This window comes from Betta splendens, chromosome 19 (assembly GCF_900634795.4).
Source record: "Betta splendens chromosome 19, fBetSpl5.4, whole genome shotgun sequence".
In the NCBI taxonomy this organism is placed as follows: domain Eukaryota; kingdom Metazoa; phylum Chordata; class Actinopteri; order Anabantiformes; family Osphronemidae; genus Betta; species Betta splendens.
In genome coordinates this window covers 7,069,590-7,095,249 of record NC_040898.2, presented here as the reverse complement: position 1 = coordinate 7,095,249, position 25,660 = coordinate 7,069,590, and the positions used below count along the sequence as shown (strand labels likewise).

Genomic DNA, 25,660 nt, shown 5'->3' with positions numbered 1-25,660 from the left:
ATACCTAGTGTCCGCTTCACTGAACCTCATAATCGGGGCGGTTGTTAAATTTGTGACGCCTAATTAACTGGCTGATTTCCTCTGCCTGTCGTTCGGATACTTGGCAGCCAAAATACGCCTCTGCCTCTGTGATCGCGGCCCCGCTAAATTTACGACTTAGTCGCTGAACGGAGGGTGGACGCCGCACGCTGCGTGTCGTTAGCGCTGACTTTAATTAATAAGGGCTAATTGAAAGGCTCACCTGCAGGTAGGGCCGGATGGCTTTGAGGCAGGCCTCCGGGATGTTCTCTTTGTTGAAGTTTATCAGAGAGTCAAGGAACGCGTCCACTTTGGCCATCATCACCTTTGCGGCTTTCCAGCTGCGGTCCTTCGGGACCTTGCCGCCGGGGGCCATCAGGACCATGACGGCGGCGGTGACGTTGGTGACGGCCGCCACGGGAGAGCCGAACGACTTCAGCTCCGTCAGGTTGTTCTAAAACGGCGGCGATAGAGGGAAGAATGGACGGGAAATCAAAGGCCTGTGATTTCATTGAGTTCCAACAATGTTCGGAAGAAGTAAGGGGATTAGAATAAAGGAAGAGGAACCTGTGCTGACTTTGAGGAGACAACAGAGAATTTTAATTAGGGCATCTTTAGAGAGCTTTAAGCTGTGATTGAACTGTCAGTTCGGCTTGTTTGAACAGGGAGCACCTTTTAAACACAGAGGATGTTTTTAAAAATCCCACAGGCTGCTCAGAAACATACAAGGCGTGTGAGGATGACATTACTTTAGCTGAACGCTGTGATTCAGGAAGCTTTAAGAGTAAGAGTGTGTGGACATAACTTATTTGACTGAAGGCAGGAAAAAAAAAAGAAACACTGTACAGAACGATGGAGAGTAACTGACCTTATTGAGTGTGTTTAGGGCATCCTGAGCTGCTAGAAGAGCTGGTTCAGCCTTGGCCAGATCCTCCTCACAGTCCCTCTGTTTGCCACTCACAACCACAGCAATGGCCGCCACCTTCTCTTCTTCTGCATCAGCCACAGCCTTCTCCTTGGACACTTTCTCAGTTTCTACACCGACTACCTAAGGCGAGCAAGGAGGAGTATATAGTATTATAATGGTGCATGTTTACTAGAACTCAGACGTCATATGCAATTAGCAGTTGAATATGCTGACAAACATGCTACAGCATGCTAATGCTAACCCCTCTGACCTAGGAGAGATCAATCTGGCACAAAAAGATCACAGGCTTACTTTAAGCCCTTTCTAGGATTTGTGTTTCTGCTGTAATGAGCAGTTTCTGTCCATCCTGGCTTATGGGAACGCTGTTTGTTCCGAGGCTTTTTGAGCGCGGAAAGCGAAAATCGCCTCCATCATTACCGAAAGGGCCGACAGACAGATATCCCACAAAAAACAGGCCGAATCAGCGCTCCGCCAGAGGCGGCCTACGTCTCAAACGCCTTGAACGTCAACGCGTGTTCTCGCCTGGATCAGCTTGTCGGCGTCCTCGTTCTTCTGCTTGAGCTCCACCTCCTGAGCAGCCAGCTTGGCCTTGAGGTCGTCCACCTATCAGAGGAGCAGACGTGGATGATGATGATGAACATACAGTACAGTACAAGTACAGTCAGACCCAGTCCCTTGGCACGCTTCATCGCTTTAACGCTGATTGCACATTGTTGCAATACAAAACCTCGTAATATACTCGGTAACAAAACCTTCTTGCATAGTTTATGTCTTTGTCTAGACTTGCTATAAATCTCCATTTCTTTTCTTGCTAAATTGCCCTCTTCAACTGTAAGTTAATAGAAACAAAAGTAGCAGGGGAACGTTACGTGGTTCTTTCACAAATATAAAAACCTTTGTAATGTGACAGTTAAAGTGGGTAATTTGAATGGAAGGCTGTTATTCATACGCTTTATCATGTTTAATGGCTTGTGTGCGCTGCTCTATTTGCAAAACCACCCGCTGCAGTTGGCGAGACACCAGAACTCCTCGGCAGTGTTGCTTTACGTCACCGACTCCAAGGGGATCTATAAATACACCGTCGAACCATTTGAAGATCGAGTGCATTTCGTTGAGATGAGAAGAATGAAATACGGGCGTAACCAAGCCACACAACACCAAACGCATGTAGCATATGGGTTCAACAGGTTAGAATATTGCATGGTTTTTAAAACCCAGAAGGCTGCAAATGTTGTTAATGTGATTTGCCTCTAGTCACTATTAGACAGGAAAAAAAACTAATTTTATTTATGTCAAAACCCCACAAATGATAAATGATGGCACTTCAATCTCCATAGCATTAATATGAGGGAGTGATCAATAAAGCAAAAGGGCAAGCTGCAAACAATAATCGTTTTTTTTGTCTCATTAACTGATGTAAGTGGCAATCAGTGTGTTTATCATACATTTTAATGACATCAGCTAATTGAATGTATCAGGTGATCCCGGGGAGCTGATTATTTCATCGCTAGATTGGAATTTAAATCGACACCTAAACATCGCTGCTTTTTGTGGAAGCGAAACCAACGAGGATTCAGTGACTCGGAAAAGTCGGACAAACAAACAGGCATCACAAAAGGGCATAAACCTTTGCAGATAACATCCCGTTCTCTGCAGGATTGAGCCATGGACCACGCAGGTGACCTTTAATCCATTACTAAAAAAATATCTGCCCTGTCTGAGCAGATAAAGGAGCTACAAAAGAGGAACGACGTGAGTATCCAGAAAAAAAAAGAAAAAGATTTGGAGCAAGAGCTGCTATTAGCACAAACAAAGACACAGAGAAATCCAAGTAGAGATAAGTTAAAGTTGTTACAAACTCGTCATAACTCCCTGACAAACAAGGCTTTGCTTCCCTGTCCGACTTCATGAAGAGGCTGCACTGGGGAAATAAAAACAGACTGTTTTTCATACTTGTCTTTCAGCTAATTAACAAACAGAAAATCAGGCCGGGGGGAAGACGGCCCTTTTGGGTTGCGACAATTCCGCGCTGCAAGATGCAGTCGAACATTAGACGAGCACCAAGTGAGCCATCAACGTGATGAATGGGGGGGGGGGTGCAGAGGCGAGAGGGGGAGGAGGTGGGCAGAGAAGAAGAAGAGGGACAAACTAACTGGTGGGAGAGACGGGTGACGTTCAATGCATCTTAGCGGCTCCTTATTTATCTGCTGCAGATGAAAATCCAAGTGGGCAAACGCGTCTCTCTCTCTCTCTCTCTCTCCCACAAAACAGCCCACTCGCCCTCTGTGCTGCTGTAAATGTAAATTAGAACAACTGCTTCTAAAGGCAAGATGAGATTTGACAGCGAGGCACGCGTGCGCGCGGCGGCTTAGAGGGACTCGACTTCGAGCTCGCCTTACAAGTATAGCTTTCATTCATGCAACAAAGAGACATCTGTGTGTGCGCGCGTGTGTGTGCGTGTGCGTGTGCATGCATGCGTGTGTGTGGTGGGTTCTTGTGTTTCCAGTTTATCCCATTTTTGAGGAAAACCTGTCAATTCTCTTTCTCCCGACGCAAGCTGCTGTCAGGAGGAAGGTGGTTTGGGCTGAAGAGATTTCCCTTCAAGAGGAGGTACAGTACTAACTGCTACTGTATCTGCCTACTGACAATACTACATGTACTACTTACTTCCTACCACTACTACTTCTGCTGCAACACTACTTTATTACCAATATTACAATTCCCAGCTACAACTAATCGCACTTGTACAACTGGTGTGTGAAGTATTAGCTATAACTATCAGGTACTAGACTCCTGCTACTATTATTACGCTTAGTAATAGTACTAAGAACTACTACTACACTGCTACTAGTACAACTATTACAGTCATTTACCAAACAGCATGCTTTCTGTAGGTTTGCTGAATCCATAAATACACATCATTATTCAAAATTAAAGCAGCCAAGGAGGCAGGACACTACAGTACCTCCACACAATGAAAGGGAAACAACACATGGAACTAATGTGTCCTCTGGGAAGCGGATGACTCAAGCACCTCAACAGCATCAGCATCTCCTAGACCCCCCCCCCCCCCCACACACACACACACACACACACACACACACAAGTCCTTTGCTCTCACCCTGCCGTTCTTCATTCATCATGACCACAGGAACCCCCGGTGAGCCCCACGCATCTATTTGCACAGAATGTTAAATAACGGCACTTACAGCAGCGCAGCCATCAGCGCGGGTGTGCTAACAAACACGGGGAGCATTAATGCCAGCCTGCTGCTGGAGAGGGTGTTCTCTGTAATTAGAAAGGAGCCTCATTTACCACAGCGATCCTATATTTGTGTGTTGGCTCAGCTTCCCCCCCCCCCCCCCCCGGTGAACGGGCGGCGGCGAACGCAGGCGCAGGACGCGCTGCCGCGACCCGGGGCCGCTGACGTACGCGCGAGTTTGCGCGGGCGGCCGTGTGTGGGTATGTTTATGCAGAGCGCGGCGCGTAAGAGGGAAATTGTGTGGTTTTACCTTCACCTGCATAGTGTAGGAGACCCACTATAATTAAAGCTGCTTCACACGCGGACCTCGCGCTGCATTATTCATGCAGCCCGTTCTCCAAAAGAGTGGAGATGATAAACATTTGTCCAAATGGATCCAGGTGTCGATAATAAAGATGGAAACATGAACCGGTGGAAATAAACATTTCACATAACAAAATGAGGAGGACAAAAAGTCAAGTGAGTGAAGCTATGGATAACGAGCACTTCTGCTGCCACACACAGCACATGGTTGTGCGTGAGCCCCGTGACTCCTGGGATTTGAACCGGCACCCTAATGACCCGGTCTCATGAATAGACCGTACCTGAGCAGAGGTGCTATTGAGCTTCTGCAGGCCATTTTCCAGCCGCTCCATCTTTGTGGCGAGGTCTTTGCTCTTCTGACCCAGCAGACTGCGATACAGCTTGATCTGCTCCAGGAAGGACTTGGGCGTGGTGTAGTTGTAGCGCCGCTCGTTGGACAGGTACTCCTTGGACGTCCGGTTGACGCTCATGTGGACGTACGCCATGAATTTGCTGACCGACTCCTTCACTTGAGGCTGTAAAAAGTAATAGTTTGATATTAAGAGGACTTTTGTGGGTGGCTGCATCCCTGCATATTTAAAGCGTGAGCTGGACTCACTTCGATGTTCTCCACCTCCTGCAGGAACCTGAAGCTCACTGACTCTAGCGCCTCCTGTGGCCACTCGTGGAACCAGTCGATGGCCGTGCAGTTCACCACTGCAGGGAACTTCCTGCTGCGAACCCTCAGCTTACTGCCCACTGGAGAGAAACACAGCGCCACCTGTAGGGCACGGACACACAGCAAGGTCAAACCAGGCATGAAGTTTGACTGGGCCGCAGGAGAACAGTCATGTTATTTTTTATCTGCAACAGTCAGACTGAGGAAGAAGACGACACAGACAGACAGGGAATTCCTGCCCTAATTAGCATTTCTTCACGGTCAAGAGGGAGAATGAAAATCTGAATTAATTATTTGCGACTACATCATTAAGCAAATAAAGCCGCCAGCAAGCATGTGAATTAAAAGTGTGGCGTGTTGAGGGCTACGTCAGACTCATTTTCACAGCTGGAAACAGCTGGCTCCCGGAGAAGCTCAGCCAGATGTCTCGTACCAATGGATAAACCTACAGATGATAATCAACCGTAAAGACAGAAATAGCTTCATACTCATTTTATATTATGTTACTTTTCAGATTACGATGATCCAAAAGAGATCTGCACACATAAATTTACTGAACATGACGACTTCTTACCATTAAGTGGGGAAATCAGCCTGAATTGTTTCAGAAACAGGATCAGTAATAACGTTCATTTTTAATGGAACTCTTTAGCAAACTGACTTGTGTACCAACACATTATATATGCGAGTCATAAATGTTAATCTGATTGGAATTACCAACATCCTGCAAAGCGCCTCTTTTCATCCATATGGACAATTATGACAAAACAGTTGGAAATGCACTGTTTAAAAGCTCGTGCCTACGGGACCGGCTCATTTATTCGCTCCCCAACTCAGAGGGAGCGTGAGCCGTGACTGAGGTGGTGGAGGGGGCGCACGCTGGAGTAATGACGGGATGAGCAACCTTCCGTGAATCCCCGTCTCTCCGGGGGGAAACAAAGCCGACACACGGTGGCGAGATGATGATCAACAGTCAATCAGCAGCTTTTCTGCTTGCGCCGGGGACTCCTGACCGTGTCCACTACTAGCCTGCGATTCAGGATCACGCCAACATGTCAGACAAGAGAATCGTCAAGGGGCCGAGGCTTCATCGTGAAGCCAGATGTTTATACATTTATATTGGAATGATAAACGGAGTGTGAGGCAGCATCATAGTGTTACATTAGGCGAAGCTGAAGCTGAAATACAGATGCACGTCTATAATGAAAGGGATTAATAGCAAACATCCTCCCACAGGACAGTCTGAGAAGAACACGCCCTGTGCGATTAGCAGTCAGATTCAGGTTGTTTTTCTTCCACGTGTGCGGGTATTGGACTGGTTCACCTTGAGCTGCCTGCGAACGCGGTCGATGAAGAATTTCCAGCAGTTCTCCCTCGTATCCATCAGCCCTGAGCTGCGGACCTCTGTCCTCACGCTGCCGATGATGCCGTCCACCTCGTCATCTGGGAATAGGTCGGGAATCTCTCCTAGAAAGTTTATCAAAATGAATGAGAAGAGTGCAGAACCAAATCATAATTAATTATTAAGGTAATGTTTTAGCATTAGGAATTTTGCTGTAATATTAAATGGTTCCTGTTTGTGCCTGTGTTTTCTCATGAGAAAACCAGCTAATGATGCAAACTGATCCTGTCGCCAAGATGCAAGTAATTAATGGAGTGATGCCGCTGTGCCAATATTATGCTTGGCCTCTCTTTTAATTCATATATGTGTGTGTGTCATAAATACAAATGCCTACCTATTTACCCAGAAAAGATGCAAAGCACTTTAGTAAAGACGAATATGAACAATACTGTTATATGGAATGGCTATAAATCTTTTAACTAATTAGTATGTTTCTGGTTTAGATAATCAGGATATTGACAGGTGCTGAGAATGTACACCAGTGCCGAGGTATGACAAGTTATGGGCCGAGGAGCCCCAATAATGAGCCCCAGTATTGCACAGCATCCACTTATCTTTGCCTCTGCTTTCACACCTGCACAATACATTTTTCACGATATTTCCCTCACCATAAAAAAGAAAAAACATGAATTAATTAGTGAAGTCCACTGTTACCTGATGCCAACAGGTCGTTGACCAGAACGAGGAACTTCTCATCCGCCACCTGGGCATCAGTCATTAGGAACACTGTGCCAATATTCTTTACGCCAGCTTTGATGTAGAGGGATGCCAGGTCGACCTGGATGACGGAGATACAGCAGAAGTATGAGGATTCCCAGCACAGTGTGGTCATATTGTCCATATAATGACATTTACAGGCAAATTAGCATAGTGATTTAACTTTAATGGTGTAATCTGTCTGGGAAACTCGTAGAGGCAATGTTAGTTTAAACCCTCTCACACCTTCAGGTCAGCGATGCCGTAGCCTTTTCTCAAGGTGATCTGGAAAACCTCCAGATTGGAGATGAAGGCAGCCAGTCGGGTCAGACTCTGCTTGCCGCTGCCGCCCACTCCCACCAGCAGCGCGTTGCCCCGCGGAGACTCCAGGATTCGGTTTATACGGCAGCTACGTGCGGAGGCGCAGACGGTCGGAGGAGGGAGGACCGCGGCGGCGGAGGAGACGCCGTCGGAGGGGGTGAAATAGAAGGCAGAGGGAGACAAGGTGGGTAAGAACCATCTCTGACTCACAGCATGAACAGCAAAAGACAAACAAACAGGCAGCTTGTCTCCTGCTTCAAACCTTTATGCTTTTATTCATATACATATATATGTGAGATAAATGTTCCTCATCTCTCAGATGAAACAATTCCACTTTAATTGCTTAATTTGAAGCTGACACGTGGAACAAACTACTGTGGCATCCTTGACATTTTTAACCCACAAGTATTTATTTCTTGTTATTTTCAATTTATGTGTTGACAATTAGCTAAATAGAAAACATGGGAACGTTTGTAGGTCGAACCTTCTGAATGTGATACATTGCTTTTGTTTACCCAGTACGACGGAGGCAGGCTGTCTGAGCCCAAACACTTTTTATAGACTGAACCTGCACTTCTCCTGCTTTTTGTCACGCTGTCATGATGTCTTACGTATTTGCCTTTCCCGGCATTTGACAGACTGTAAAATAGAACTGTTAATCCTAAAATACCTGGGACTCAAGTTGATTTCCTTGACAGACACAAAAAAAAAAAAAAATGACACCAACACAGTTTCCTGACGCCCCCCCCCCCCCCCCCCCCCAAACACACACACACACACTTACATGTGTGCCATGGCATCCTCAAACAGCACCAGGTTTAGGGTGGCATTGACCTCATTGTAGCTGTCCAACACCTCCAGCAGGGTTTTACTGAGGCTGCTCCAAGACTCTACAGCTATGTACCTCGCTTCCCCAAGCCCACGGGCAAAGTGGCAGTACAGGTTCATCCCCCTGGCCTGCATCACCGTTTCCTCCGCGTCCTGAGGAAGGGGAGCACACACACACACACACACACACACACACACACACACACGCACACACACACACACACACACACACACACACACACAGGATAAATATACAGGAGCACACTGCCGCTGTCAGCATAACATTATTGTTAAGCTTAAGCCGTCTGGACAGGGACACAGCTGAATCTCACAGCTGTACAGAGGGTGACCTAGTTCACTTTCACCCTCGGCAACTGCTGGGCTTCGAGTATTTCACCCCAGAGGTTTTGTCCGTCTCCTTAGGACGCGTGCACCTCCCACCAACTAAGCATGAGCCTCAAATAAGGAGCGTTCGCGCAAGTTCACGTCTGCATTAAGATCTGATGCCGTTTTTTTTTTTCATTTTCATAAAACCAAGAGGACTTTTCTCGCAGCGCGGCAGTGTCTGAGGAGCAGCTTGTTTGCATGTAAAAATAGCAGGAGAACACGCTGCACGTTGCTGTGGCACGGGGGCAAACTGTCCTAAGTTTACAGAAGGTGCCAGCTCTGAATAATACATTCCGGAGTGGGCAGGATGATTCTCTCTCCTCCTGTGGGTGTGTGCACACATAGACTTGTCAGGTTCTTCATTGTGGCATGACTAGTGTGCGTGAGCCACACAGGCTGGGGAGGGAAGAAGTGGACAGAAAACCATTAAAATGTTTTCCAATTTGCCAGGCTGACAGTGTTCTCCCTGACAGCCGGGCCTCCACCACACACTCATTAACATTCTCCCCAGCCCTCTGTCTTCCTCCCGCCGCCCCGACGTTCCCTTCTCTCCCCTCCTCATCCTCCTCTCCGCGGTGGCCACCGATGTCCAGGTCCAGACTCGGAGCAGGCGGCTTAATGATTTCCCACCCTGAACCCCCCCCTCCGATCGCCAGCCTCCCGTTCTCGCCCCGCCTCCGCTGAACTTTGCAGAAAAACTCTCACCTCGTAGAACTTTTTCACCGTGTCCGCCTGCAGTTTATCAAAGACCTGGAAGTCCTGCTCCTCCAGCAGCTTGTCTCTGTAGACCCGGCAGGACTCGTGCAGGTAGACTTTCAGCAGGTCCTGAGGGGCTTTCAGACACTCGCCAGTACAGTAGAGAATGCCCTGGGCAAAGAGGGGAAACGGAGGCTTGGTGTCATTCCAGAGGCTGCTTCGGCCAATTTACACAACAAAGAGGAAAGAAATACAGTACAGCCACTGTGGGTGAATCAATGGATATTGAGTGGGCAAGCTCTTATTAGGTATATCACAAAACTATAATGGCAGCGCTTTTCTTTCTCCTCGCTGTCTCTGAAGTATTGCCGCATGTGGAGATAAATTCTGTGGGCAGGTGCTGAATTCACACAAGTCCATTGTGAAAAATGAAGCATAAGCCTGCAAAGTTTCTTTCAAACAAAACTGATCCGCTTGCTTTTTCGAAAAATCGCTATTATCCTTCGACGTAAAGCAAGACATGAGACACGATGTTTACAATAAATGATGAATGGAGCTCCATCAGAAATCTGGCAGATCTGGGTAACACATCAACCCTGACAACAATGACAAACCAAGGAGGAATAAATCAGTCTTTAGTCAAATTCCTATTATGAATCAGTCCAATTCAATCCCATGCAGCACATTTGCCATTAATCCTACTTTTACAGTGGCTCTAGTTTTTAAGCTGGCGCTGTTGGAAAGGTGATGTGCCTCATATAGCAGGTGCCATATAGAATGAGTGAGGGGACAGGGAGAGACGCTCAGGCTCTGTTTATTCCCCTCTGCGCACGCCACCCAGAAGGCACAGGCAGATGTTGTGTGTTTTTCCAGCCCTAGAACTTATTCTAATCAACAGAATCATCTCCGGGGATGAAGCCAGCTGAATCTGATCTGCCTTCCTATCCGAGCCCACTGAATGCGACAATTGGCTGTTCAATCCACTGTGTAATGGTGCAGTTGGGAGGCACTGGATGCTGTGAGTGCGGTGTTGTGCACGCTTGTGTGTAGGAAAGACTCGAAGTGAGCCAGAATTATTACAACAGTTAATATGTTTACATCAGTACGTGTGACTGATTGGATACTTTGACTTTTAATAGATCTGTAGCTTTCTACTCCATTGCACTACTTAATGGTGTCACTGAGCAAAACAAAACACCATATGGGCAGTTCTGACAGCTCCACTCACACATCCTACCTGTACTAACAAATCTGACAAACAGCAAAGTGCTAACAAAGAAACGAGAGCACAACTTTGTACTGTCTCCGACGGACCACCTCATCCTCTGCCTTCGCCTGATCTCTCATTTCTTTGTTCAACTCAGAGGAAGGGATTAGAGAGTCCTGGGTGTCGGCACGTATCTGTCGGTTTGTCGGCTGTCTGCGGCGGCTCCGCCCCCCCCCCCCTTCAGCCTGACAGCTGCTCCGAGCCGCAAACAATGCTTCCCCCCGCTAACAAATGCACCCAGCTGAGCGTCCGCGCATCATCATCCAGACATATTGTGCGGCGAGCGCAGCTCGGCATCGGAGTCTCGCGCACTCCGTCTCTGTCCCGTTCTTTCACTCAGGCCGTCTCTCCACGGCGTTCCCCGTAGTCTCATAGGCTTCGAGGAGCTCATTTGGGCTGACGTGAAGGAGACAGGCCGGCAGATACGCCCGCTGGTCATGGCAGAGAACAAACACGGCTGTTTGACAACACTCCAAAGTGTTTGTCTTGGCCTATTAGTGAAATTTGGCTGCTGTACCTAACTTACAGCACATCTTAATTAACATCTATGGGATTTAATGATTGCCCCAGTGCATTGATAAACACGAAAAGTACTGTATGGAGACAGTATGGAGAAGAATTACTATAAAAACAAGGTAAGAAAGTAGGAAGGAGCAAAATGTAAAAGGACATAGGGCAGAAGAGAGGAAGAAAGGATTTGCTGACATTAGCTCCCATTTACTATTCAGTATAAAAACTCTAACCTGGGAATTTTGTCAGCAAATAATATGAACAATACTCTCAAAGATGCAGCCTTGAGTGCTGTCTGGACCCGCTCCTTTTGTCACGTTTAAAAACACCTTTACAAGGACGGCTGCGAGCGAACGGAGTCTCTGAGCTCCTCTTTCTGGCTCATTAGAGTTGATCATAATGAGACGGTTGCCTTTGGCTACATCACTGGGTTTCAAAGTTTAGGGGGAAAAATAGGGGATGGGAGGGGGGGTTGGTGGGGGTCACAAAGAGTCTTCCCAATTATTTCCGCCGCGGAAAACAACTGAAACGTCAAGCCGGGAAAAACAGAGCGACAACCATTTAGGACCTCGCCCCCCCGAAATTAAAGGAAGCGTTTGTACTGTCACGCCGACTTTTCCGCCAGCACTGCAGGTACTAAAGCTCAGAAGTGTGATGGGAGAATTACAACTCGGGCGGCGCTTTGAGCTGAGAAGGCTGCTCACCTCCTCCCACCTGTCCTGAGGTATTAGAGCTGAGAAAAAGCCAGGGAGTGAAACTTCAAACAAGCCCTCTCCTCGGCTTTCTCTGCATTCTCCCCGTTGTTGCGGGGAGGAACAGTGCGAACGCTTTGACACTGTTTTCTCCTCTGTGCTCACCGGACATCTAGCCACAGACTCCTGGAAACAGACCTTGACAAGCCCGACTCTTCGAAAGTGTTGCAGTGTTGTATTTTGCAGTAGGTGATACGGCCGTGGGGCCATTAGTTACCTTCTTATCATGATTAGTTCTTATTTAAAGTGATTTATATGAAGCACGATTCTCCGGTATAGTGGAAACTTAGCTGCCTTTGTTAAAAACTAAAAGACGGAAGTATGAAAAATGAAGTTCTTACAGTTGAATGGCTTAAAACATTAATTATACAACGAAGTGCGTTAAATGAGAGAGCCAGTTCTCCATGAAACCATGGCAGAATCTGACAGAAATATTGCCCCCAAAGCTTCTCCCCTGACAGCCTTTGCTCTCCGATATTCTATTCATTTAAACACATTAAATCATCACTAATACCCGTGGAAGGGCTAATCCATTCTATTTTCTGTTACACTTATTTCAGTCGTATTTCATACCCAGCTCTTAAATCAATAATCATTTAGATGAGAAATTAGTGACAGAAGCCTGGCTCTTTCCATATGGGAAACAGAGCAGTGAAAACAAACGGAGAATCAGAGAAAACGGATGAAACAGAGAAAATAACCCCGATGCTCTGCTGAAAATGTATTTACTGCGCTTCACCTGGAATATGTTGGAGAGGTCTCGCAAATTAAAGATGTAGTGGAACTTGACGGCCGTGGGCAGGAAGGTGGAGGAGATGCTCTGGTGCAGAGCCAGGGCCAACTGGACCAGCGTTGGGCAGCTCTTCTGCAAGCTGGCGACGAAACCCTCCCCTCGTAAGTGCTGGGACAGAATGGAGGTGTAGATGGTGCTCAGCGCCTCGGCTCCGGGGAAGGACAGGGCGAACACGGAGAAGTGGCGCTACGGAGAGAGACGAAGCAACTGTAAACAGTACGTTGGTTGCTTGGTTTGAATCTAAAACAAAATGAAAAAATACTAAAATTTCTATAAATCTAAACGTAGCATTAGTTTCGGCTCATGGAGGCAGAAAATCCTGTTTCCCTCGGCCCGTGTGCAGCCCACAGTAACCCAAGCCCTCCCCTCTGGACAGTGCAGAAAGCCAGTCAGCCATGTATGATGGCTGGAGAAGGTGAAGCCCTCTAACTTCCCCCCCGGCGGAAAACGCTGAGTCAGCTCTATGGGAGTTTTTCAGTTAGCAAAGAAAGCTCCAGATAGTCACAGCTGTGTCTGAGCACATTTAGTGCATCCTTTTAAGTCATACAAACTCCATTTGGCTGTAAACGCAGGGAAACATGTTCCTAGAAGAAAGCAGAGCACAGTTCTATGAACACGTCGGGTGTGTTTGTTTGTGCTTGTACCTGCAGACGTGGATTGATGGTGAAGCTGCCGGCTGTGGGGTTCATGCAGGACACGTATTGAACACTGTGTATTTCCTTCAAAAGCAGCTTATTACGGTCATACCTGGGAGTACACGCGCACACACACACACACACACACACACACACACACACACACACACACACACACACACACACACACACACACACACACACACACACACACACACACACACACACACACACACACACACACACAAAATCATTGAGGAGGCAGCCAACACGCACACGCTCCTTCCTCGTGGTTCTGCCGATACGGACGCCTCAGCTCTTACTTAAGCTGCCGTGGCTCAGTAGCATCCCCCTTCCTCTCAATTTCATACCTGAAATCCTCCCAGCATATCTTTAATGGGCTGACCGTGTCTAAGCCAGTCAGCCTGTGTCTGACACAGTGGAACCATGTTCAGAATGGCCTCACCGTGTCAGAAAGATGAGCAACACAACCCCTTTTAAGGAGAATCATACAACCCTGCTCCCGCATTTGACTTTTGACTCGATTCGGGGCATATTGGCTTCATAAAAGATGCAGCGGCGTATTGTTACAGAGGCGGGGATCTCAAATGAAAGCCGTGGAAAAGCTGTTTGTGAGAATTATTAGGATATTACACCATCAGCTCCTGGCACTCTATTATCTAAATGATCCTTTTCCAATGTTAATACACGGAGAGATCGTCTAAAAGCGTCCACCATTCAGGCAATTAATGTGACAAACAGTTCCACTAGGCGCAATGTTCCTCAGTCGGCACTCATGTATATATTACATATCAACGTGCTGATCACAGAGCCGTTACCAGTGGTTGTAGTCCAAGTGTTGACGTATGAGCGTGTGCGGCTGCACTGTGCCGTACGCGTCCACCTCAGGCATGTTCATGTCGTCTATGAAGTAGATGAGCCTCCTGCTGCCTGGAGGTCCGTAGTTACGCCCGGCTTTCTTCTCAAGGGGCTTCTCCATCACCGCTGTGTGAGAAAGGGAACGATCGAAACAATGAGTGCAAATATATGAATAAGAAGGATTGGAGACGATAGTTTGCTTGCTTGCTTTGTCTTCAGATGCGTGAATGAACTGACTTGATGGTTTGGGTCATTCCATAAATGGGTCTGCGGACCTGCACAGTCACATCTATAAATGTGATCTCAACACCCGTCTGAGCACCCTCCCACCGCCATGTGCTTGGCCAGGTCCGCGCCAAGCATGCTGCGTCCCATCTGAGCCAGGCTCCTTTATTTGGGTTTCATCTGACCGAAGACCGCGCTGCCAGTATTCATCAGGCTTCTTTTCATGTTCTTTTGGCAAGGTTGTCGACACTTTTTGCTGTTTTGTCAGCAATGTTTTTTTTTCTGAAACCCGTCTGTAGAAGTGAACCTCACAGAGTGTCCTTCGCACTATATGATCAGTCAGTAGTTTGGATTCAGATTGGAATACATAATGTGGACTTTATTTATAACATGATGGATTTGTTTCTGCCTCTGCACTATTTGCCTGTTGATACTGAATTTTAAAAAAAGTCACGATAAAGGTGCTCCACTGTTCATCTTCTACAGTTACTGACAACCCAGTGTGTGCTACTACATGCACAGAAATTCAACAATCCCTTTAAAAACTACCAGTGAATGAAAAGTGAAGTGTTTTTGTTAGTTTTGTGATATTAAGACATGATTTAAATTCAATTATATGTATAAAGCAGTTACTGTATCTAAAGCCCTTACCTTGGAGCATGGCAGATGTGGTGTAATAGTTGAATGGGACGTTCTTAATCATATATTTCTCTGCATCTATTGAGTCCAGTTTGTCGCCAACCAGCACAGACTTCCCAGTCCCGGCATTCCCCACCAACATAACAGGGCGACGATGCTCCAGGAGGCGATCCATAAAGTAACGGACTCGAATGGTCTCAGTTGTTTGGACCAGGCACGCCTGCAGACAGGACACACGCACATATACAAACATACAGTAGGTACACAAACCTAAATGCATCTGCACAACCACTGGTATTGTGGCTCCACCTAATCCAAACTAAGCCATTGTACAGTATAGTACCTGAAGTGGTGTATCAGAGTCCATCTCAAACTTGGGCACCATTTTAGACCAGGGTTCAAACTTCTTGCTCTCGGGGTCGATGTAGTAATCAAACACGGTGCCCTGGGATGGGAACTTGATTGTTTTGAACTCAGCCACCCACCACTTGCTGAACTCCACTCTGTAGTCAACCAGCTACACTCACACAGAGGACACATGGACAGGAGCAGACGGTAGGCAAAGCAGTCCAGACCTTGAGAATGATTTTTCACACAGTAGCTATAGATCGGTGTGTTTGAGTCACAATGGCGTGACTACAAACTAGTGGACAAATAACTGGCAACAGCATAGAAATACAGCCACAGCAGTTGAAGGGTGGAAAATGAGTGATGACAAACGTATCTACCCATCTATCTGATCCAGACAGTGAAGTAGCCTCATCACCTGCTGCTTAGCAGCTCCATGCCACCTGTCTCCTCTATTCACGTCCCAACTCTCTAGTCAATAAAACCACTTAGCATTTAAATGTATCTGTGATGGGAAAATAAAGTGGAGTACATTTGTACCAAGGGGAGAACAGGTTTTTTTCTGCTCCCCCATAACTTACAGTACACGGACGCACTTATTGTATGGCGCTAACTGGATTGCTTAGCAACTGCTCGCCACAGCTCTCCTGCTGATTTAAATTCAGCCAGGCTGTAAGCTATTGAGCGAAAACGGAGTCCACTTCATATTGAGATGAAGATCTGTACTTTAAAAAAAAAACCCTGCCATTTCTTCAGCTGAAATTAACTTTGAAAATGACTTCTTATGTGTAGACACATCAGGACATGAAAGCTGTCAAAGAATATCCAGAAGGCCATGAAGCAATCTAAGCCCCATCAGAAAGCATCTAACATCCAGCCGCACACAGTGGGGAAGCTCAGACGGTACCTGGTCCTGGAACAAGGCTCCCCCGAAGGCCCAGACAGCAGCGAAGACAAAGTAGAGCTCGTAGAGCTCCTTGGCGCAGTCTGGCGGGGTGTTGTCTGGAGTCAGCAGACATTCCAACAGGTAGCACAGCATCTGCACCATGCTCTGCTCAGGGATGGGGATGATCTTCTTGAACCTGAGCGGAGACGTGCATTTCAATATCGGATTTAGACACCGGCACCGACTTCTGTTTTTCAATCAGTTAGGGAACGCAGTACAGTACTAAAAAAACATTTCGCCATATGGTGTTTAACGTCATTAAAGTACGTCAAGAGAAACAATCGCTTCATTTAAGCAAATAACTAATAATAATTGTTTATTTTCAACAAACTGCATAATTCTTCAAAATTCGGCTTCACACTGAGGACACTATATTCCTCCTCGGTGTCTCCCTCCTCTGCTTCCTGTCGACTGCGTACAATGGCAGTGATGGAGGTGTTGGAGGAGGCGAGTGGTCCGGCACAATAGAATGCAGGACCGCATCCAGTTCTTCTGACTCACTCCCTGTTTGCCGTTGTCCAACGCGCCCACTTTAGCACAACCCCTCTCCCATGTTATGCGACTCCCCGACGTCCTGCGTCAACTCGGCACGACACGCGCCGCGGCGGCGCGGCGCCGCTGGGGTTGGGAGGTACCTCGATCGAAGGGCGTCGAGGCAGGAGGGGAGGTATTTGTCGAACAGTATGGTCAGGTTGGCCTTCTCCGACTGAACCTCCCTCTTGTCGATCCAGCTGGACACTTGGGGGTTCCAGCCGAGGTCTGCGGGGTTTATGTACAAGATACCTGAGGAGCACAGCAGCCCAGAAGGTACCGTCAATCCCGCTGTACATATGTTCATCAGCGTTAAAAACATACGCCTACGACATTGGTAAAATCGCCCGAGCAGAATGGGAAGCGTGGAAAAGGGGAAATCAAAACAAGCCGACCTGCTCTGGACACGGTAGCTGGGGTAGCGGTGCGAAGGTGGCTGATCTCGAACACAAGCCTCATGGTGGGATTCAAAGGGATGCGCTCATTACTGGCCAGAGTCAGCACCTAATAGGAGAGAGAGCACATTCACGCGCAGCACATGCAGACATGGAGATCGCTTGTGCTGTTTATGTCCATTTCACACAGCCTGGATTATGTCACCTGCTCTCAGCTCTTATTATTATTAGCACTCAACTGAGTTATTCTCTGCTCTACGGATCACCATTCTTTCCCATCTGTGACGAGTCAGCGACATTCTCCTGTTCATTTCACAGGTTTAGTCTGTCATACTGAAAGCTTTATTCAACGCGTTTACAGTATCCTGTATTGCTCTCACCTTATTGTCATCCATGACGGTGTTGAGTGACTCAATCCACATTGGGTCGATGTCTCCGTCCAGAACAATCCACTTGGGCCCACTGTGAGTGACGTTGGCCAGTTCTCGCATTATATTGGAGAACAGGCCTGGAAGGATGAAGCAGACGCATTTAGCATCAGTGGGTCAGATACTCCTTAACCAAATGTTCCCGTGGAGCTCAGTACCGTCTTTCCACTCTCTGGTCGCTGGGTTAATGATGCCAAAAAGCTCATCGTTGGTCACGGCCTTTGGGTTGAGGTCGGCCCACACGGGTCTGCGCTTCGTGTTCTGGTAGGTCCTTTGAAGGGATCTCATCACCTGACTCTTTCCGGTGCCGGCGTTCCCAATCACAAACACGGAGTGACGCACGGCTAGTAGCTCCTCCAACTGCACCACCTGAGGCGCAATAAAAGTTGCACAATGAATGATGACACTGTCTGACAACATACGTCGAGTTTTTTATGGTATTATGGCATTGCACAGCTCCAAATCCAACCCATTATATCCATTATATCTCAGCCTTAATGCTGTGGTTTACAGTGAACATAATGTGATGCAGAGTGACAGAGAGGTGTGATGTACTGCACTGCAGCACAGCAGCCTTCTACATCCTCTAGTTTATACTGAATAAAATAAATGACCATGAATCTGTACCTTTATTATTCCTAGTTCCACAATTAAAGGAGCACTTTTCTTACAATTTGCTTAACAGCTAACCCCTCTGTGAATATATCGACAAATATATTGAACCTAATAAAGTGTCTGTGAATATATCAATTTGTATTTATTACACGGGACTGTACAAATGTACACATTCTTCTATCGGCTAATTATTCTGGTCTTGACATTTTCGGTTCATTCATGAATATGAGTTCACTCAGCACAGAGTAAGAGGGAGAGACAGAGGGGTGGGGAAAGTTTCTCCCCACTTCCACTCAAACATACAGATGGTGAGATTAATCAATACCATTGACAGAGCTCCTAGCTGGCTCCCACTCCCCATCCATTCAGCCCGAGTGCAGGCAGCTTTAGACTCTCAAAGGCCCTGACTGATTATTGCTTTGGTGTGTGTGCGTGTGTGTGCGATGGGGGTAATGCTAGCACGGGCTAACGCCAAAGGTGTGCGGTTTCCCTCGCCTCCTCTGCCCCCCCTCACTGTTAGAAATCAAAAGGTTGGGCTCACAAACAAAGACAGTAAAAGTTCAGGCTCTGGGGTGGATGGTTGTTATTGATCGCGCGGCCATTCTCTCGCCCTCTCTCGCTCCGTTTCTCCTCCTCTTTATTTCAGGGGCCTGTCTCTCACAATGTCAGGGTTAAGTGGCATGGTAGAGCGTCAGCCTGCATTGATGGAGTGTTATTATGTGGTTCCCGTGTCTATTTGACCTAAGGCAGATTGCACTTATTTCCCTTGGTTCTGCTTTCATCTGTCTCTGACATATAGTGTGTGTGTGTATCTGTATGTAATATAATGACTAGAATCAGGTCAGCGGTTTGGACACCTGAACACTCATCGTAGGCTTTCTACAATATTTGCACGATTCATCCAGATCCTGCAGTTTGACACTAATGTGTATTTCCCAGGAGAACATTAGGACGTGGGGTAAATAGCTTTTGGAAAGAGCTGAGATAAATCTAAATGAAAGTGCTACAACTGTAATATCTGTCTAAATTGCTAAAGATGAAACCCCCCTTTGCTCCTACTTCCCAGACAAGTTGTGATAGCATTTGCTGCGCGCTGAGCTTGGCCAGGCTTGAGAGTTATATATATATATATTTTTTAGTTCTAATCCAAACATAATTTGATAAACTGCACCAGACGACTGTGGAGTCTGTGAGGTGGAATTTTTACTCTACCTTGAGTACAAAGTTGTCCTCTGCCTGTAGTTTTAAGTCCAGAATGGACTCTCTCACATGCTTCTCGAAGTCCAGGTCTCTCTTCCTGGGGACATCCAGTGCGGGGAAAAGGTCTCCGATCAACCCCATGAACACGGGCATGTCCTCAGTCACAATCTTGGGGATGTTGAAGTCTCTCAGAGCACGCATCAGGACCTGGTCCTCTGCTCTCCCAGGGTCACCTCTCTTCAAAGAGCCAGCCACCACCAGGACGGACTTGATGGCACGCAGGCCCCAGTCATAATGATCCTTTGGTGACAGTCAGAGAAATCTCAGTAAACAAGTGAAATAAACCCCCAGCTGCTGACAGAAATGAATCATTATGTATTATTTAAAAGACCAGTTTTTAATATTCCACAAGTTTACTTGTGGTCGTCCTCTGATTCAACACTTCATGCTGATTCAACCTCTCAGCTGTTGTAAACAAAGCTTGCGGAAGCACTCTACTCATTATCGTTTGATTTCATTACCACCAATTTGCTAATATTGGAGAACTTGCAGCAAAGCAACTCCAGAAGATCTTCAAAAAACTCCACAGCTCCTTTTAGAACTGTAAGTGATCTCAGTGCTGTTTTAATAATGTGACATAAAACAGGATGCACTGTATAGTAATAATAATAATAACATCCAAAGTCCCTGGAGCTTTTTAATCATACAACTGAACTGTAACATTTCAGTCAGACAGACATTTAAATTAGATAGTCGGCTTTTGTTTGCTGCCTTTGAGTCACCAAACAATCATTTCATTTCAGATGTGTAATACTGAAGAACAGTACCTGTTTGGACAACAGCTCTTTACACAGTGTGTAGAGCGTGATGAACTTCCTGGCGAGGACTCTGGCATTAATGAAGCCCTCAGCCACCAGCATGATCTCACAGATCAGCTCAAAGTCCGGCACCACCATTGCACATGGTCTGTGGAGGAACGGGGGGTTTACATTCATGGCGGCGCGGTGCAGCAGACGCGTTTGACTCTTTGACCAACCTGAACAGAGCCTTGAGGTTCTCAGGGAGCTCAGTCCTACCAGCATAGCCCGGGTTCATTGTGATGAAAATGCCGACAGAAGGGCAGAGATTCACCTCCTCCCCCATGAAGTTAAACCTCTGCTTTTTGTCGCGAATGGCATCCTGGATACTTTTGACCTGCACAAACACGGCAGAATGCAGTATGAATCATTGTGGTAAGTGTGTTGTTGTTTCTTTAGTGACCAACAGCATGCAGACTCTGAGCTGGTTTAGCATTCCCAGTAGCACAGTCATAGCATGAGATACAGTTTGAGGGAAGTTTGCCGTCACTCATTAACATACCATGATTATCACAAAGCACAAAGCAGAGATAATGCGCACCAGGCTGTCAAGCCTTTCTCCAATGAGCATGCTATCAGCCAGGGTTTGCTGGATGGATGAACTGCCAAGGTGCCGCTTGTCAACATTATGATTGAATGAGTTATCACAAATGGAATTTCCCTGTGTGTGTGTGTGTGTGCGTCTACGCGCGTCGGTTTGAGTCTTGACCTAGAACTCAAGAGTCCCAGCCTGTGAGAGCCTTTATGAATTTAACATGCGTGTGGCAAAAAGAGCGTGGCGGGGTCGACAGCTGGAAAGATGAGGAACATCTCTTCATGGATGAGTACTTGGCTACAGATCACTCAGTCATACTAACACAACCGGGAGAGGAACGGAAAGAATGCAAACAACAACAGAGCAGCTGCCAGGCGAAAAAATGGTTTTAGTCTCATTTTTGTGACAACATCAGGGTCGACCACTGGCGTCCTGCAGGAATAGCGGTACAGTGAAAACATGTTTTTAAAACACTGCCGTGGAACATGTGATACACTGTAAAGGGAATTGGCTCCAGTATGCATCTTTTTGTATCCACATACAGTACTATAGGGCTTTTAAGCATTGTCCTTGTAGCTCCATGTTGTTCTAGGCAGCTTATTTAACATGGATTTTGTCGGCCCACCTGTGTAAGCACACCTTAGCGCCAGCCGAGCGTGTCACTGCACTGCGCTACTATGTCCCTATGGAACAGGTGCGTGCGCTGCGGTGAGAGATGGCTCGGCGTTGGCTCCACTGAAGCAAGCCGAGGGCTGGCTGTAGCAGAGCCCCGCTCTTCCCAAGGTCACGTCGTTAGGACGATTCTCAGTCACCGATGCCTTTAAGGTGATGCGTCCTAATCGTTTATACACCTCGTATGGTCAAATTCAACGAACCTTAATGGGAAGCTCGTTACTCCGATGCTCCCACAGTAATCATAAGTACAAATCACTTGCTACATGTACACATTTACGAATTGGCTGATTAAGTGTAGCAGCCAGAGTTTAGATTGTGTTTGCAGAGTGTTGTTGTGTTCCTGCTCCAAGACGTGAGCATCATCACCAACACCAAGGGGGGGGGGGTGAGCAAAGTGGACCGCTTTCTCTCGTCAACTCTCAAATCAGATCAGAGAGGGATCCAATTAGGAAGAAGCTCCACGGAGCAAAGGTGTCGGCTTTGGTGGATTAGTGTTATAGCTGAAATTGCTTGCTATAAATCATGAAGAGGCCGTTTACTTCTGCTTATTTTCACCGCAACTTGATTTGGAAAAACCTCCTCAAAAATGTAAGAACATTTGGCTCAAATTAGGTGGAATAGGTGGAAATACTGCACCACACACACACACACACACACACACACACACACACACACACACACACACACACACACACACACACACACACACACACACACACACACACACACACACGTACTGTATACAAGGCTTAAGTCCTACCTGTACAGCCACCACAGACAGCACCTCCACTGAGATCCGGTTAAATTCGTCAAAGCAGCCCCATGCTCCCGTTTGAGCCAGGCCTTTATAGATGTTCCCACAGGACTGGTGGACACAGACAGAAACAGCTATTTAGACAGATCCAGCGGGACAGGAAGTCAGCCAGGCAGACTCACAGGTGGAAACCCCCTCTGACTGACTAATAAGGCCTGTGGCCCGGCAGACAGATGTATTACCAATTAACCACGCAATATATGGATCTACATCCATTGCAATGCAGCAGGCTGAGAGGAGGAGGCAGTTTAGAGGATGATACATAAACAAGGTTACACTAATAAAAGGATGCACTGATGGCAAAAAAAGAGAAAGGCTACAACATCTACCACCCACATTTTAGATTCCCCGGGATCAGCAGGAGAACAGGTAACAGCCCTCTGAAGAGCAGCTGGACCAGGATGAAGCAGCTAACTTTTTTCTCTCCAATTACAACACCCAGGAAATCTTCTCTGACGCAAACCAGAGGTGACTGGAGGATTGATTTTACTTGTGTGTGCATGTGTGTGTGTGTGTGTGTGTCTGAATGCGAGTAACAGCGTGGGAATGTGAAGCCATATTCCGCCGTGTTCCTCCTGGACTGTATTAGCACTTCTCTCCCACATCTTGCTGTGGTGTGTACTGTATTGCCGGAGGTGCTTTACGCCTCTATATAGTAATGACGCGCTTGTCTGGGTGAGACTGGAGCAAGCAGAATGACAAGATTATGTTTATGTCTCCCTTGACCACTCTATATGCAGAAAGAGTATGCTGAAGTGTGTAACAAAGCAAGGTGGAGGGCAGTTTGTCAAGGTTTACTAAGGTAATAACAGAGTTGAACTGATCAGCTCATTTTCAAGGAGGAAACAGGCAACAGAAGATGAAAGGGGGAAAAAAAAAGCTAAAAAGGAAAAGAACAGAAAGGTGAACTTTAACAACTTTAACGATAAATGCAAGCCGTGTTGCTGACAAAGCCAAACATGAAACAAAATGGGGAGATTACGGGCTGTAAATGCAAATATACACGAGCATCTCGAATGCAGATGCACGGATTCATGTGCCCCGGCTCACCTTGTAGTCCATCTGCTCCGAGCAGTTAAATACATAGACCATGATGCCCAGGGCTCGACCCAAGTCTTTGGTAGTTTCGGTCTTGCCTGTGCCCGCGGGCCCAGCGGGGGCTCCACTCATTGTCAGGTGGAGGGACTGGGTCAGGGTGATGTAGCACCTGAACAGTGAGAGATATTCATCAGGACGAAGCCCCTTCCCTCCGTGTGTTCAGAGGAAGCCGGGCACGTTCGCATCACAAACCACAGGAAAGACTCAATTCTGCCGCAGTGTTAAGTATCACAGCGTCGTTGACGTTAGTGCTGGTTGTGTCTTGGTGCACGCTCAGTTGTCATCATACATAACCTCATTATATGATAATATAATCTGCTCCTGCGCTTTGATTATCATGCAGGCTGATTAGTGACACCAGCGATTGCTTCTCCTGCAGGATCTGTCAGGACTAACAAACAGCCGGGCCCATCTAGTATCAATAAAAGGCAGCCGCATTATGGACGTCAACTGATGGGAACAATCAGGATTTTATTGATCATGGCAATAAACACATGGTTTGTCTTGAATACCAATACAGCATTGATTTTAATGACTTGTCACTTAATGGATGATACCCGAAGGGTGAATTGGAAGGCATAACGACAAACTGAAGCTTAGGGGAGATAAATGATCCCATCTGTATCCAGTGTATCATGTGGATACCAGTGGCGGAAAGCTTTACGGCTCTTTCCTGAATTATGGCTAAAAATCTCACAATCGACTGTCAAGGTGCCTCGATAAGGATGTCCTGCATAGAATAACTAAACTCCGAAACAAGATGAGAAAGAGAAAGTAAACTGTGCGGCTGTGACAATTATTGAAAATAAAAATACCCATCCTTCTGTTTCTCTGCCCTATTCTCCCCTCATTCTTCTCTCCCTGTGGTCTGGCAGTGTGCGTATGCATGTGCATGTTAGTGTGTATGTGTGTGTGTGTATTTTGTCAACTGGCTAATATTCCTGACATTTTGCGTAATGGTGCAGCTTCAGAAATCCTGCAGTAAGTATTGAGCAAATGCTAACGCTGGGCTGATAACATCCCTGCTGTTATAGATTTGCGATAGCGATTCTTTTAGCCTAATTATACTGCTGCAGAAGGTGAACGCTGAGATACTGAACACAAGCACATGCAGCACAGGCCTGCGTTTACTGTTCTATGAATGCTTTCACAGCAGCTTCGGTTGTAAATACACTTTCAATTTAAAAGCTATTTTACTACTTATGAAATATATAAAATGTGAGATGAGTACTGTATCTGCTGTCATATATCAACTAGTACTTTAGATATTCCAAAATCCAAAATATTATAAAAGAAAATATTCATAATCTGAAATTCACATTCCTTAGATATCGACTGTGGCTAAAAATTCGGTTTGCTGTTTCACATTCTATAATGTTTACTTATGTCACCTTTTCCTCTTATTTCCTTTCTTGCTAACTCATTCGTGAAGAAAGTTGCACAATAAAAATGATGCTTTTAGCTGTTTTCTCAAGTCGCGGATTAAAGGATTTAACACCTTGCCCTCTGATCCATGGTCCACTATTGAAATGAAAGCCAGAGGCAGACCGTGTGAGTCATAGCGGGCTGCAGCGAGGGCATGCACCATATGGTGAAGACTTGCTGCACGGCGGCTGATCGGACCATCAAAGCCCATTGTTCCCGCTTTGTTCGGGCTTCAAAGGGAATGCCGGTCCACGCAGTCAAATGCTGCAGTTTGCCAAAGGACCTGGAGAGGCAGGTATTTTTCTTTGTGTGGCTTCAACTTTAGCAGGAGTCGTGCAGGAAACATGGAGGGTTGCGCAAACAATGTGCTGGCAACGTGCCCGAGCTGACTCTTTCCTAAAGGTTCTGCTTGTGGTGGGTGTACATAATTATTCAAATCAAGATGCTCCTGGTTATTATCACATAATAGAGGTGCTTGTAGCCTCTGCTCAGCGAAAAAAGCACAATTATCATTTAAATAAATAAATTTATAGTAAATGTAGAGTATAGTGGAACTGCCCCCATTTAAACATGTGAACTAGAATAAAGAAGGAG

The 25,660-nt window shown here is 46.6% G+C and overlaps 1 protein-coding gene across 1 annotated transcript in view; it reads right to left on the bottom strand.

Annotated features, from left to right (window-relative positions):
* The window catches only part of dnah9 (dynein, axonemal, heavy chain 9), a 73,513-nt gene that overhangs the window by 25,180 nt on the left and 22,673 nt on the right, over positions 1-25,660 (bottom strand). The window contains exons 33-57 of the mRNA XM_029133953.3: positions 23,594-23,750; positions 22,490-22,594; positions 20,699-20,856; positions 20,490-20,628; positions 19,675-19,962; positions 18,006-18,216; positions 17,800-17,927; positions 17,420-17,528; positions 17,129-17,276; positions 16,455-16,629; positions 15,543-15,716; positions 15,212-15,419; positions 14,296-14,461; positions 13,466-13,568; positions 12,768-13,007; positions 9,509-9,670; positions 8,373-8,569; positions 7,514-7,676; positions 7,226-7,349; positions 6,494-6,636; positions 5,110-5,271; positions 4,793-5,026; positions 1,469-1,549; positions 887-1,066; positions 242-472 (exon numbers count right to left, since the gene is read on the bottom strand). Of these exons, the coding sequence (XP_028989786.1) occupies positions 242-472; positions 887-1,066; positions 1,469-1,549; positions 4,793-5,026; positions 5,110-5,271; positions 6,494-6,636; positions 7,226-7,349; positions 7,514-7,676; positions 8,373-8,569; positions 9,509-9,670; positions 12,768-13,007; positions 13,466-13,568; positions 14,296-14,461; positions 15,212-15,419; positions 15,543-15,716; positions 16,455-16,629; positions 17,129-17,276; positions 17,420-17,528; positions 17,800-17,927; positions 18,006-18,216; positions 19,675-19,962; positions 20,490-20,628; positions 20,699-20,856; positions 22,490-22,594; positions 23,594-23,750 (4,186 nt within the window). The remainder of the gene's footprint in view (positions 1-241; positions 473-886; positions 1,067-1,468; positions 1,550-4,792; positions 5,027-5,109; positions 5,272-6,493; positions 6,637-7,225; positions 7,350-7,513; positions 7,677-8,372; positions 8,570-9,508; positions 9,671-12,767; positions 13,008-13,465; positions 13,569-14,295; positions 14,462-15,211; positions 15,420-15,542; positions 15,717-16,454; positions 16,630-17,128; positions 17,277-17,419; positions 17,529-17,799; positions 17,928-18,005; positions 18,217-19,674; positions 19,963-20,489; positions 20,629-20,698; positions 20,857-22,489; positions 22,595-23,593; positions 23,751-25,660) is intronic.